The 14,774-nt window shown below is 53.1% G+C and overlaps 4 protein-coding genes across 4 annotated transcripts; 1 reads left to right on the top strand and 3 right to left on the bottom strand.

Moving 5' to 3' along the window:
• Positions 1-34: 34 nt before the first annotated feature.
• Positions 35-3,735, bottom strand: BO94DRAFT_469681 (putative PAB1 binding protein (Pbp1); the record flags this gene model as incomplete). The annotated part of the gene is made up of 5 exons (XM_025608298.1): positions 35-243; positions 300-2,651; positions 2,713-2,986; positions 3,042-3,228; positions 3,572-3,735. 5 exons carry the CDS (start codon positions 3,733-3,735, stop codon positions 35-37), a joined length of 3,186 nt encoding a protein of 1,061 aa, XP_025466038.1.
• Positions 3,736-5,539: 1,804 nt separating this feature from the next.
• On the bottom strand, positions 5,540-6,354 carry BO94DRAFT_123138 (uncharacterized protein). Its single transcript, XM_025605587.1, has one exon. It carries the CDS (start codon positions 6,220-6,222, stop codon positions 5,764-5,766), a length of 459 nt encoding a protein of 152 aa, XP_025466037.1. The 5' UTR covers positions 6,223-6,354; the 3' UTR covers positions 5,540-5,763.
• A 473-nt stretch (positions 6,355-6,827) lies between these two features.
• BO94DRAFT_123128 (formin-mediated actin nucleation enhancer) lies at positions 6,828-10,239 on the top strand. Its single transcript, XM_025605586.1, has 2 exons — positions 6,828-7,088; positions 7,192-10,239. The coding sequence occupies exons 1-2, from the start codon at positions 6,936-6,938 to the stop codon at positions 10,186-10,188; spliced, it is 3,150 nt and encodes a 1,049-aa protein (XP_025466036.1). The 5' UTR covers positions 6,828-6,935; the 3' UTR covers positions 10,189-10,239.
• A 1,404-nt stretch (positions 10,240-11,643) lies between these two features.
• On the bottom strand, positions 11,644-14,748 carry BO94DRAFT_495556 (uncharacterized protein). Its single transcript, XM_025609267.1, has 2 exons — positions 12,944-14,748; positions 11,644-12,868 (listed from the first exon to the last, which is right to left on the bottom strand). The coding sequence occupies exons 1-2, from the start codon at positions 14,275-14,277 to the stop codon at positions 11,815-11,817; spliced, it is 2,388 nt and encodes a 795-aa protein (XP_025466035.1). The 5' UTR covers positions 14,278-14,748; the 3' UTR covers positions 11,644-11,814.
• Positions 14,749-14,774: the final 26 nt, after the last annotated feature.

Raw genomic sequence — 14,774 nt, 5'->3', positions numbered from 1 at the left:
ATATGGCGTCTCACGCTGCTCAGGTGAGAATAATTCATTTCACTTCATCTGCAGCCTCTTGCGGTTGAGGACCAGATGCGCCAGCAGCTGCAGGTTGAGCAGCCATTTGAGGGGGGATCTGGGGCATCTGGTTATAACCACTGCTAGGTGTCCGATGCTGGTGAGGTGGGTAATGGTGCACTTGATGGGGACTTGACTGGAAGTGCGGTTGTTGCTGAGGATAGTTTCCGCGGACGGGAGGCACTGTTAAAGTCAGCAACGTGATGCCATTAACGTCTTCCAAATGGGTTGTAACATACTGTGTGCCGGCTGTTGAGCAGGATACACGGGCTGCCCATGCTGCCCAGGTGACATGAACATGACGGGTTGCGGGGGCTGACCTGGCTGAGAGTTCTGGTGCATCATCATAGGTGCACCTCGACTGGGACTCGGGTAGCCACTATGAGGCTGGGGCGGAGGCACATGCTGAGGATAAGCGTGGCTAGGATTGGGGGAATACATCTGCATCTGGGGCGTATAAGGGGCTACGCCCTGAGGAACACCCATGTAAGGTCCGCTAGACGGCTGCTGAACCATCATGGGAGCACCCATGGCCGTTTGTGGGTTCACGAATTGTGGGCCGCCTGGATAATGTCTCATGTGTGCAGGCTGTGGGGCACCCTGGTTAACGAAGAACTGTGGCATGCCCTGTCCAAACGCCAGCTGCGCATGTGGTGCCATAGGGGATGGGTAGCCATGCTGCAATCTCGGGGATGGGAACATCTGCGAGGTCGAGGCAGACATCTGCATACGGTGGGGATCGTCGAAGTGCGGTGGGCCGGAACTATGATGCTGCTGAGGGTGCAGATGAGGCCCATGCGGTGGGCCAGTAGTGGGAGGGATTCCCGGAGTCGTCTGAGGGAATTGAAATGGCATCTGTGGCGGATGGGGGAGTTGTGGATTCGACGCAGAGCGGCTCTGAGGGGAAATCGCTGGCACAGAGGCGGGGGATTTGAACATTTGCAAATAATCCTTCTCCTCGTTCCCAGCAGACACATCCCACGTAGGGGGGGTCTTATAAGCAGGAGGAATGCCTCCATTGAAGGTGTATCCCTTGTCACCCTGCTCCGTGCCTTCTTTCTTCATGCGTTTGATTGGGTTAAATTGGTTGTTGAGAGAAGGTCTTTCAGAGATCGGTCTTGGCTTTTTCGCACCGAAGAACAACGAGGGGCTGGTGGCCCGCGAGACAGAGCGTCCTCTAGTGAATGGCGACGAGGTGGATGAAGCACCGGGAGTGAAAGTGCTTGCGGCGGGGTTCGGCTTGAACTCCAGAGCTCTCACATTAAACTTGGTCGACAAGGCCGAGGTTGGTGTTTGTGACTTATTCGGGCTGGTAACAGCAGGCTGGTCCCCAGCTGGGCCGGCCGGGGGAATGCGAACATCATGGATAGGCAATGGAGCCGGAACAGCCCCAACGGCAGCTCCCTTCCGCTGCTGAATGTTATCTGCTAAACGATGACCGAGCATACCGGTAGCTTGACGACCCTGGTGCACAGCCTGCTGTGGAAGTCGCCCACCAGGCCCTGCATGCGGACCGGTTGGGGGAAACATTTGACGACCCCGAGGATAATTCGAGCGGTCAGACTGCGTGGCAGGCAGCACGGTTCCGCTTTCCTGGCGAGAAGCTCCAGATACACGAGCAGCGGGCTTCTGTTCAGTGCTCGCCGAAGCCTTGGGCACTATTTTCTCCTCGGCATGTTGCTGGGCTCTTTGAATAATCTCCTCTTGCTTGTGCGGATCTTTGGCTAAAATTGGCACTAGATCCTTAGGCACGGGCGTTGCCAGCTTGAAGCTCTTCGAGAACCTCATCAATTCATTCAACTTGATCGTTCGATCATACGTGGCCTGGTTGCGACGGCGTTCTTGTAATTTCGCCTTCTCACTGTGTGCGAACTGACGGAAGGAATCCAGCACCTCAGCCTCCACGTTTGAGGTGGCATTTCCAGGAGCCGATCCTGTGGCGCCAGTAGGGGTCTTGGACAATGCAGGTTTCTGCTCCGCATCAGCACTAGAGCTTGTAGCAACACTGGTGGGTGCGGTTTGAGCCTGGACCTGTCCGTTCTCCTTCGGCGGTCCTGCGGCGGCAGCCTCTTTGGGCGCAGCCGGAGCTTGTTTGATAGCGCTTGCAGTGGCGCCCGTGGCCATGGCGGCGGATTGAGCGGCATTTTGTCGACGCGCCGGTGGGGTGTACTTGTTCGGCTGGCCCGACACAAGCGGGGGGAAGTCCTTCTCATCGCGGCGGACACCGCTGTATTTGGCCTCCTCATCAACATCATCCATAGATACCAATCCTCTCTCCTCTCGGACATGTGCATTATCCGCCGTAGTGCCTTCGATCTCACGGGCAATGCGAGCAGCGTCGGCTTCTTTCTGCTTGTAGGTGGGATCAGATCGATCAATTCGAGTGGTGTATATGTTCTCATCGTAACTGCTAGTAGCACCGAAGAGTCTGGCATTCGCCTCGAACTGGTCCCATCCAGTCTGGTTGTTTGTCGTTTCGAGTGATAGGTCGACATCCGTGTCCGCCGCTGGTTCCCATCGCTTCAAAGTTCTTTCACGAATCGCAAGATTTCCGGAAATGTCAGTATCCGTTCTGAACCCTACAGGAGTCCCTGGAGCGTATGTTAGCACCCGAAGATGTCTTCCACGCTTTCCTAGGTCAAGACCGCCTACCATTCGAGCTTTTGGCCGTAACGTCGGCAGTGGTGACGTTCGGGACCGATATGTCGACCACATCCTTGACGTCAAAGGACATGCTATGGTCCGGGGCCGACCCCATGAATGGGCTCGAAGCCTCGCTCGCTCCGTTTGCTTTGTTCTGATCCGACTTAGGTGGTCGTTGCACCATTTTAAGTACGAATGAGGAGTCACTAGGTTCGAGCGACGAGGAAGAAAAGATTCCCGTGAATTTCTCCCCGTTTCTGGTCGTAATGGTAGCGTTTAAACCCTAGATGACGTGAGCCTTTCACGCCAACATATGCAGTGTGGAGCATCAAGCGTACAATAAAACTCGTAAGCAGGAAAACAAGGCGGTCGTGTGCGTGGTTGTCGGGAGTGTTTGACTCCTTGGACGTAGCCCGAGGAGAGGCAGATTGTTTGTGGGACATGTTGCCGTTCTGCTGTGCGTATGAGACCCGTTGAGTGATTGGGTTTGTGCCGTGAGACCAAGCCTTCTGGGAATTACTGCGCCTGTCATGTAAAGAGCCAAATTAGTCAATGCGCAACACAAGGCAATGTCTCCTTATACGAAAGCTATGAATAGACGGCTGCAGCCCTATCATGGGCAAGGAGCCTGATCATGGGGTACTGAGTTGGAGAACTGGGAAGCTGAGGAACAATGACCCAGAACGAGCGACAGACGAGGAACACACAGCTAGAGCGAAGGCATTGGAAAGAGGAAAGCGAGAGCACGGCAAGAGAACACACGACTATGCTCTCGTGAGGGGATAAGCGGTGAAGCAATGACAATGGGAGCAAATGGGTGGGATGGGCTGCGAGGAATGGAGCATAACAGATAGACAACGCAACGTACCTCTGCCCGCCCTCGAGAGGGCTGCCGGACTGGCGCCGGCCCCCCTCCGACGCTTTAGGATTGGCACTGGATCTCAAAGAAGGTCGAGCTCCGGGATTTTGCGCATTTGCGGCATTGCCAGACGCATTGTTGGCAGCCGGCATCGAATTGACGGTAGAAGCCATCTGGCTGGATCGTCACCAAACGAAGCTCTACGTCGTCGCACGACGCAAAGCCGTAAAAAGGACGGAGGGAAGGCACGAAGCCAAATCACACCGCCTGCGCTAACAGGGCCGGGAAGGACGGTGATGGAGTGGGAAGGAGGGTTGGAGGAAGGAAGAATGGCGGGGTGGAAGGGGAAAAAGAGAAGCTGTGGTACTGGGAGAGCAAGAGCCCCGACAAGTCACGGGACCGCCTCCAAACGATTTTCCACGGAATGGGAAAACGGGGAAAGGGGAGAAAAGAGGGGACACGCGGATCCGGGAGGAAAGACGGGAAGTGGAGAAGCGAGAAGGTGAAGGTGAAGGAGGAAGAGAATGAGGATGAGGAAGAGGAAGAGGAAGCAAGAAGGAAGGGAAAGACGGAGGAGGGAGGAGGGGGAGAGAAAGAAAGTAACAATAGGTCCAAATATCCAGGCCAAAAAGGAAAGTCGAAGGACGTTCCAGTTGGGTTAGGTTGCCCGGCCGGAGGAGGAGGAGTAGTAGTAGTAGTAGTAGTAGTAGTAGTAGTAGTAGTATGAGTAGATCGAATGATCGTTAGGTTGGCTGGATGAGGAGACCGCCTGCCAGAGAGCCAGAGAACCAGACAAGGCCTGTAACAAGTAACAACCACAGAACCACAGGCAAGGTTCGGTATGTACGTACGGAGTAGGTCAGTGGGCGGTTAGTGATGGGTCTGGCTGATGGGTTTAGCTTGTCAGAGGGCAGTTTAGGTGGGCAAATCCCATGGATTTCCAAGGGTCTCCTCTCCGTCTTGGTTGGCGGTGGGCAAGCAAGTGGGGAACCCAATGGCCATGGGAATGTGCTCGCCTTTATGATGTCTCTTTAGTAATTAGTTAGTTTCTTCTGCTCCGTTTCAACTTCTCAGCTTCCATGTCGATCTGCTGATGAGCTGGTGAAATTCTTCCATCCAGGCCGTGTAATTGGAGGGCTCCTGGCGGCTGCTGGTTCTCTGCTGGTTCTCCGTAATCTAAATTACAATAATTGGTCTTTCTCATTCCCTCCCTCCAGCTCCATGAATCGGGTTGCAGCTCTGTGTATCTATCTACCTATCTAGTGTGTGCGTGTGTGCGTGTTCCACCTCGCTACTGAGATGCACCATGTCGCCTCACTCCACTTGCCTCTGCTTCCATCAGTCGGGTTGCCAATCTCAATGGACTCTGCCCTTGCGGCCTGTCAGAACCCACTCTGGACAGGCCCACCACCGCGGTATGGTGAAATCCATGCATACTAGGCTAGCTTACTCTGTATCTATGATTTATCCAGGTCTGGAATGATCCCTTGCTGCATGGAAGCTCTCTTCCAGAGCCCCCGTCCACTCAATCCTCTCTGTATAATCTCTTTGCTGTTCCCGCAACAAGAAAGGCCACAGGGTACGTCCGGCCTCCGAGAGCGATCGGTAAGTGCAACGAAACCCAGCTTTGCGCGAGCAAGGGCTGCTGTCCTGCCAACACATATGGCAATCACCAAGAATGGATGTTCTCCAGGGAAATTGCTCTTCAAGCACTCCCCGCTGCGCTAGGCTAGATTTAAGGGCTATAGATCGAGTGCCTCGTCACAACCGTGTCTCCTTCAGCCGGGCCCTCCCCGAAAAGCAATACAGCGCCTCATCCAGCCCATTGGGAACTGCGCCGTTCTACTGCGGCTGTTAGGGAGATAAAAAGGCGACCTTTGTAAATAAGGGCTTGCTAGCTAGTTATAATCAGGCAGCAGACGGAACTGTTCCTGCAAGCCTCCTTATGTTCCTCAACGATTCGATGGGCAGTGGAAACCTGGCAAAGCAAACCACAACAACCCAGCAAACCAGCTTGCGCTAAGAGCCTTTCATCGACGCTTCAGCGCGCTACCCAATTGATGCTATAGATATCACATTACTACGGGGCTAGGCGCATACAGTAAGAACTAAGGCGAGCGGACGGGGCAGTCAACCGGGCCATGCTAAGCATTGTTTGGTTTAGTCCATTGAGTGTCAGCCCGGGCGGCCAGCGGCCATGCCTAATGCTGATGGGTCGGACTGGTTATTGTGATTGAATTGATTGAATCGAACCCATATGAGGCGATGTTGTTACGTAAGAGGGGCCAAGAAAAGATATGAGACGAGAAAGAGACACCACGAAACATTTGAGTCGCGCGTTGAGACAATCGACAATCGGTTGAGAGAGACCCTTGACCACGAGATATTGTATATCTGGGTTGAACCTGGTCCAAGGGGGGCGGGCCTTCGGTAGACTGCAGAACCCTAGTACCCATCATAGAGTGACACAGGATAGGATTCCCGGAAGATTGATAGGAAGTGACCCTCCGGCCTGGAAACTCTAAACCGAAGTGGTTCTGCAGTCTGACATGGGCGACCGATGAATCGGCGTCATCATGAGCGTGTCCGCACATTGGAGAAGTGGCCATCTGATCGGGTTCTTCTCCGAGCAGCGGCAGTACTCCCTGTTGCAGGAGCATATCCACTGGATGCCAGATGGGCGGGATGGGGCTGAGAATTGAGATACGAGATATCTCGAGTTTAACTACCTATCTATACGTTGTGGTGAATCGGGGCGCTGTTGAGGTGGATCCGCGAAACGAAAATCCGGGAGGCTGGTGGAGCAGGTGACCTGGCGTTCTACTTCATAATCATAGTACTTATGTAGGAAAAAAGACTTGGATGCCTCAGGCTGAAACAGGCTAGGCCGAAGAAAGCGAGCGAAGGGACTTGTGCCCAAATAGGCGTCTATCAGATCCCTAGTGGCAGTCCAACAGTCCAACAGTCCAAACTGTGTGTATCATCACCACCACCACTACCTACTACCTACTTCCTCCTCCACCGGAAGAGGCTGGTTCCTTGGCTATATCTCCCGCTGTCTCTCGCTACCTCTTTTCGTGCGGATCCTTCCCTTCCTACCTGCCTACCTGCCTGCCTTCTTTGTTTTTTTCCCTTCTCCTTCTTACTCCTGTTTGATCGCCCTCGTTTCCCTTTATCGGTTTTGTCCATTTCCATCCATCCCGCCGTCGCTTCTCCTTCTCCCTTACACATACCTCTAAAACAATACTCAAGTCCCAACCCTGTGTCATCCTTGCACCCTGCGTCTTCTTATCGCTCTTGATAGACCCCCGTGTCTAGGTCCTTCTTCTACTGTCGGACAGAGTAATCTCCCCCGGATCCTCAGTTGGCACATATGCAGTCCGGCTCCAGCATTTCCCGCGCCCAGCGAAGTCCCTCAGCCCAGCATTTCCCGTCCGGTTCAGGGAGCAGCGTTGAATCCGCCATGACCTCCGCCCCACGCAGCTCCTCGAGCTCGACAAGATCTCAATCTTCAAAGGGTATCGTCGTAAGTCTTCCTCCTTCATTTTGGCTGGCATGCAGTCATGGTTCCCCAGCCCTCTCAACTCCACAAATCTTCCGGCTGACCTCGTGGTGCATCTGATCCACAGCCCGAGAAACAGATCAACCAGATTGAGAAGAGTGTCACCCATCTCTTGGTCGCTACCAAACAACTGCTAGAAACACTAACACAATGGTCGCGCCGGCAAGCATCGGAGAATGAAGTGTCGGACGTCTATGTCCGGTTAGGCTATGAGTTCAACCTGGCCTGTCGCGCCTTCAATGCCATCGGAGTTGACACCTCAGATCTTGGCCCCGTACCGGATCTCCTTCGTACGATCCTCGAAGATACCCTTAGCCAAGATGCGTCCCCTCAAAGTCTCGAACGTTACCTTCCACGAGTGCGCGATATTATCATCAACCTTCTTCATGGTCTTAAGAAGAAGCAAGCTCGACTGCGTTCACGGCAACAGAAGGAGGAAAGCAGACCATTGCCCGGTCGGCATACAAGTGCAAGTAGTGCAACCTCGGCGCAGGCGGCATTAAACCAAGCGTACGAGGAGACTGCTTCCACGGTAAACTCGCCGAAGCGATCGACTCGTCGGTTTGGCAGCAATGGCTCTATGGAGGATCCGGCAGTGGCCCGGCCCTCTTCGACGACACCGGCGGATGCGCGGGGCGCGAGCTTTTCCGAACGAGAGGCGTCGAGGCGCGAGGCACAAAGCATCCTGTCCCAATCATCTCAACCAGAGACCGGGTCGGCTCCCAAAGGCTCCGCGTCTTTGACCAATGCGCCTCCCTATCCCACACCGCCCCCTCCGCCCGCCCCAAAACAGGATGATGCTCTCGGTGCTTTGCAGAGAAGCGGGGAACTTGAACGTCGGGCATCTCGAAGGTTTTCCGCCTATCAGATTCAGAAGCATCTAGGTGCTTCTTCCAGCGGGGTTCCTGTCCTTCCGACTCAGAATTCTCCGATTCCTAATCGAGGGCGCGATGTTCGTGAGTCCCTGAATGCTGTGCGTCTACGTGGGTCTGTCCATGGGCGACAGCGGTCGACAAACAGGCTACAAGACGTTAAGGTCGCTCCGCAGGCGCCCTCAAACGTTCCCAGTATCGAAGAGGAGCGCCCGAAATCCCGCGTTGAATCACCTGCAGAGCTACCAGCAGAGGGTCCCGCTGCTGCGAAGGACAAGCCCGTCGAACGCCCCGAAAGTGGACAGGCAGACACTTCCGCCATTGGACGGCCCCCTGATCTTCCTCGTCCTTCCGAAGAACCATCTCTTGCAGAGGCATTTGAGCCCATAAAGGATACTGCGCCTACTGCAGCTAACCCCCCAGGAACGCCAAAGTCTGAACGGCAACAGCCTACTGCCGTTACTTCAACCCCTCCGCGATCGTCTCAGTATTCCCCTGAGCAACAGTCTCCGGGCAAGGAGCTCACCCTGTTTCTGCAATACAGGAGCAAGATCAAGAAGTACGTTCTTCCAGAAGGCTGTGCTGGTCTAACTATCGGACGACTTCAACTGGCTTTTATTGAAAAATTCGCCTGGAACACACACAACAACGGGGTTGATCTGCCGGAAATTTACATCCAAGACCCGGTATCCGGGGTTCGGCATGAATTGGAGGATTTGAATGACGTTAAAGATCGAGCTGTATTGGTGCTCAATGTTGATATCCTCGATGAGGTCAAGAGGCATTTCGACGATGAATTTGGTGGAGTCCGTCGCATGATCGAAGGGGTCAAAGGTGCTCTCGAAGGCCAGGAAAGTATGATGCAGCGTGTCTCAGAACGTCAACTCGAAGCAGCGAAAGAGATGGCCCGTCTGGCTGCTGCGCCCCCTGCGCCCGTCACGGCTGCCTCCAAGACCGGGGAAAGCCCGAAGGCTCCGATCGCGGGAAGCCAAAGTCAGATCGCAGAGCTCCAGAGCTTGCGGCGTGACCTGGCAGTACTACGGCAGACGTATTCGAATTTCTCCGCGGATATTGCAAGCTCGATGAGCGCGATCCGCACCAAGGCGGGCGGACTGAAGACTGCGGCGGCAGATGTCGCCGTCCCGTCGATTGAAGGCGATGCGGGCCGTGTGCGCGTCAATTCCGGGAAGAAGGAGCTTGCTGAGGAATCCGAACGTCTTGTGGCGCGCGTCGATGACCTCCAGGATCTGGTTGAGGACCTCCGCAAAGACGTGGTAAGCCGCGGTGTTCGACCCCTGCCCCGGCAGCTGGAGACCGTGAGCAAGGATATCAGTGCCGTTACCAAGGAGATCAAGAAGATGCAGGACTTCCTCAAGCGAGAGAAACCCATTTGGACGAAGATTTGGGAGAAAGAACTTCAGCAGGTTTGCGAGGAGCGTGACCAGCTTACTATGCAAGAAGATCTCGCAGCCGATCTCCAGGATGATCTGGAGAAAGCTGCCCAGACCTTTGCCCTGGTCGAGCAAGCCACAAAGCAGCAGGCGATGCAGAACAACACCGGTGCTCCCGCGCTGCGTCACACCTCGCGCAACGTAGTGATTGATCCGGCCGTTGACCCTATGAAAGCTAAAGACAGCGTTCTCGGTGAGGTGCGCGCTTTGCAGCCCAACCATGAGTCTCGATTGGAGGCAATTGAGCGGGCCGAGAAAGCACGTCAGAAGGAGCTGGAGACTCGCCGGGTCGGGCTCTTCCAGAAGGAGCTCGGGGCTTTCGTCGAGGAGGGCAAGCTGAAGAAGAGTGGCGGCGTGGAAGAAGCCGAACGGCTCCGCCGGACCAAGGATGACCGCATTCGCAGGGAGGTCTGGGAGAGACAACAGGCTCGAGCTGCTGAGATGGAGAAGGAGGAGGCAGAAGCAGCAGCAGCGCAAGCGGAGCAGGCTGAGTCGACCGAAGATGCAGAGACCGCCGATGCCGAGCCCAGTGCAGACGCCAGTGAAGAGGCAGAGACCGAGAAGGATGAAGGGGGACAGGAAGAGGAGGTAATCATGGTCAAAGGGAAGTCTCCAGTCCCTGACGACCAGGATGAGGAGGAGACGGAGGAAGAGAAGAGAGAAACGTTTCTAGATGCGGAGAACGAGGAAAGTGGCAAAGAAGCCACCGAGGATGAACATAAACCGGGCCCTGAACGATAGGGATACGCACCCGTTGGCCATCCAGCGGTCAACATTGCCAGTGTGATGCTCCTTTTTTTCATCATCTACATCTTGTGTTCCGCCTGACTTTCGCCTGACCTTCAGGCTGCTTTCTTTTGGCTCTTCTCCTTTGTCATTGTCGTCATTTTGTCAACCCTCATTGATATTTCCTTGCTATTCGTGTCTGTTATTCCCGTGTCTTGTTCGCTCAGTTCCAACCGCAAGAGCTGGCCCTGTCCGAATTGATGACCAGTTTGAGGGGATGGAGCTGCAGCCTTGCCTGTTCGCATATCGACGATACCCTGCCAGCTTGTGGCCTGTTATGACTATTGATGATATACAGGAGGGTCAGGTTATCTTGGTCTATCCTGCTTTGCTGTTTCAGACGCGGTTGGTTGATAGAAGCGTTAGTCCGTTGGCATTATCACTAGAGCTGTAATTTAGTAGATAATGAGTGATTATGCGAAGAAACATTCTTTATTCCCTACTAATATGTTGTGCTATGTTTTCCCATTGTTTTTCCATTGGTTTTCATGATCCTTGCAGTTAATCCGAATCCCTGTCTAGATAGCCATTTCACCCTACTCATTCATTCCCTGAGCCCGGATTGCCCAGGTGCATAGTAGCATAGCAAATCCCATTCACGACATTCTTCACTCGTTCTTGTCCGCAATTCCCCCATCTCCCTGAAGAAGTATAAATAGGCCTCCTTCCACTCTCCAGCCCTCTCAAATCTATCCATCATCATATCATCGAGAATGATAGGACCATTCCACATAATCCTCCCATTACATACTCGTTACGAGCAAAACAACCCACTCTAGCATGAATATACTTTCCAAAGGAGCATCATAGCCAGACATGATTATGCTTAAGCGCACCCTAACTGACTACGAAAAAATTTGCCCCCACCCCTATTATTCTGCAGATGACATACCACGAGTACAGATAGCTTAGCAGCCAAGTTCTTAATCAAGACTCTACAAATACAAACATATATCAAACACTGATACACCCCCTCCCATTCTTCCCAAAAGCCAAGGAAAGAAGGCACAGACCCTGTGGCTGCAACACCAACCCGCCATACCAAAATGCGGTCAAGACATTACATAAAGCACAAGATTTCATATGCAGAGACTTCTGTGATACAAGGCTGTGGAATATATATGAGTTAGAACAAGGGTCTTGTTCGACTCTCGTTGGAATAACCCGTCTTGGGGTAACATGTGAATGTGCTTCAATTTCCTGGGGAAGATATAGTATCTATTTCTACTGTGGATGGTTGTGATTGTTGTGTAAAAAAAAAAGGGGGGGGGATAGATATGAAGCACTCAGTATGACGAGGGAGGATTGGCTTGCGTTTGGGAAGGTTATATGCTGTCTGTGTCGATTTGGCTGGGAGGGTGTCTTTCCAATGGAGGTATGGCAATAGGGCTTTCCGTTGAAGTCATATCACAGGGCTATATCTTATCTAGACGTCATACGATGTAGAGTATGTTGACTACTTCATGGAGGGTGGGCGATTCCATATTATCGATGGAGAGTGCTGATCGATGCGGGTGGATATGATTGGTTTCTGGTTGAAGTGGGTATAATCATCGATTGTGAATATTTGCAGCAACGTGGTTACACTTGACCATCCTCGGTCTTCGTAACTTTCGTCCTATTCCACCTTCTTTTTCTCCCAGGCACCAGGTCCTTCGTAATCAAGCCTGGCGCGCCCACTGCCAGATGGAATGGTGGCTCTAACCCTTCTTCCTTTGCTCTTTCATCCCTATCCTCGCCGCTCTTGTCACCATCGACGGAGACCCCCGAGTAAACCGTCTGAGACTCGTTGAAATCAATTTCTGTAGAAGCGGATTCTCCGACCAATTGATTGACCAGGGGTGGGTTCTCCTTGGCACCATGCCTTTCTTCTGGTTCCCGCTGTTCATGATTGTCCACAACGCCCACAAGTCCATCAATACGGGTGAGAGCCGCCAGATCCCGTTTATCTGTGTCTCTAATGCCAGCAAAGCGAACATGCTGGACACGCTGCAGTTCTGCGCCCATACGGAGCATAGCAAAAGCATCAAAGCTGCCCGTCCAGGTGGGGACCGAGTAACAGTAGGCTATGATCAGACAGAGGCCCAGAACCTGAAGGCCAATAAGGATGGAAACAGTAATCACACCCGCCAGAGTCCATCTTGGTCTGATAAGTACCGTGCCACTGTCAAAGTAGATCTCGCGAGAGTTGTGCGTATAGCCTTGCGCTGCCGTATTAGTTAAGACAGCCTCGTTGGCAAAGTAGGTTGCTATGTTTAGGGCGGTAGTAGCCGTCTGATTCTCGCTGAAGGAGGCGATCCATGTATACACAGTGTACATAAGTTGCAGATAGAAGACGTCGTTGTCCTCGTTGTCTAGCATCCACTGGAGCTCGCTGCAGGTGTCCAGGGCCGTGCTAAATCCCTCTGAATCAAGTCGGGTAAATGGAATCGCATCAAACAGGCAGATAGAAGATAGCGCAGACCGTGCGGTGCTGCTGTTGGTGGCGTTTCTGGCGACGCTGAAAAAGCTCTGGTTGCCAAACAGAGCCAGCGCACTGGTCATCAGCGGCCCAGCAGCATATAGCTCCTCAATGTTGAATGGATCAGCTGGTGCAGGCCCCAAGATGAACAGGTTCGAATCAGTATCATTATTACTATCACAACTCATCAGTTACTATCCAGCAGCATCGTGAAGGGTTGCAGGCATATAGAATAGAGAAACCTCTTACATAACGGACGGAATGGCAAAATCTCCACCTACCCCCAAGTAGTCATTGAAATCTTTCTCCAGCTCTTCCTGGCTCGGCCACTTCTCGAGGAGTGGTCCTGGGTTATCATTATTCCGGTAGTTGCTGATCTCAAAATACCCTCTGGTGGAATTTGTGGTACATCGCAACGTGAAGTTGTATTGATTGATATCGTACTCCCAGAGTTGTGGAACGACATCAATCCACATTTCCTCCGAGATATCCTGCCGGTCCCGACTCAGGGTCCAAGGAGTTTGTCCATACACCCCGGGCACACAGATTCGGATATCCAGAGTGTCAGGAGCAGTCAGGTTGGTCACAAAAGGTCGGTCACCGGGGCATGTCTGCGGAAATTCAGATGCTGGTACAGTCACACAAGCAGATGTTGAGTTCAGTCGAAGGGCATGTTCACGCAGAACACCGGTGTTGGTCCCATTCTGTAACGCAGAGACAAAATACTTCTCCGAAGGAAAAGCCTCATCGTACCAGAGGAATGTTCCCGTTTCAATGGCCTCGGCATCGGAAATGGATGTCCAATGTTCCGGCCACAGGTAAGGCTGCACATCCAGCTCGCTTACCAACTGCGTTTTCTTAGCCACCTGCTGGACAGCAAGGCTCTGGGGGAAATATTCTAGAGCGGCCGGTTCCGGGTCAAGGCCCACGACCGTAGCAATGTTCGCCGGATTGCATGACCAGACAGGCATTTCCCCACAGGTGGCGATGGTGAAGACCTCAAACTTGACTAGAAGCGATTGAATAGCAGGGGTAACCGCCACCAACAACACGAACAGGCCCCCGAAAACGGCAAGCCAGGACCCAGTCCCATTGTTGGAGGATAGGCACCGAAACCATGATATGACGTTGGCCCAGGGACGGTCGGCTAGAGCGATCAGCTGCTGCAGAGATAGCTTTTGATCAGGCGAGCGTCGCTGTGCATAGACAACGGCAGCCTGAGCCAGGAACCCAGAGACGATGGGAATAGCGAGAACGGCCTGGATCTTTTCGAGGACAGTGATAACATCCAGACTGGCGAGAATGTTCAGAAGTACAGACGCTGGCAGGCCAAAGCCCTGGCGCGTATAAGAAGTGGCGTCCAGGGGGCGTACCATCATGACACAAGTCATCACCCAGGGAATCAACAGAATAGCGACATAGAAGGCAAGGAGGTACAATGACTTTGTCCGATACCGTAGCGGCTCCTGAATGGGGCTTTTCTTTTGGGATATTTTCTGGCCATTTCCAGCCGGGTTCGAGGGGGTGTTCAAAGCAGCCATTCTGTATACCACAACGATGAGATGTAGGGGAGAACGGTGCATCGCATGTCAGAACCGCGGGGTCCACTCAGGGGTTATTTATATTTGTCCTTCGAACCCTGTATCCTTGTCCCTTTGCAGAGGTCTGTCCGCAAAGCTGACTGACTGAGGGTGTGATTGGGGAGGACTGTAAGTGTAAGCCCAATCTAATACCAAACAGGCCAAGCTCATGGGGCACAGGTCGTTTAGCGTTGAAGCAATTTCGCATAAGCAATAGTGGGTGCTTGGTCCCCCAACGCGAGGCTTGTTTTGGCCCTGGTCGGTCTTGCTGCGTCGTCTTGCTTCGGCATTTTGTGCCGAACGTTAGCGGACTTAGCCAGGGTGTTCAAGAAAGGGGTCAAAGGAAATCAATTATTTGACAGATTATAATGGCACCCATGGACAGGCAGATAAGTCGGGGAAGCCAGGATAAGAGAGTCGACAAAGGGAAGGGAGGAAAAGAAGGAAGAGAAGAGAGAAGAGAGAAGAGAGAAGAGAGGATGTGGAGGGGAGAAACAAGA

This window comes from Aspergillus sclerotioniger, assembly GCF_003184525.1.
Source record: "Aspergillus sclerotioniger CBS 115572 chromosome Unknown BO94scaffold_19, whole genome shotgun sequence".
Classification (NCBI taxonomy): Eukaryota; Fungi; Ascomycota; class Eurotiomycetes; order Eurotiales; family Aspergillaceae; genus Aspergillus; species Aspergillus sclerotioniger.
Note: the sequence above shows the minus strand (reverse complement) of the source record. Positions and strands in the feature narration are given on the sequence as shown.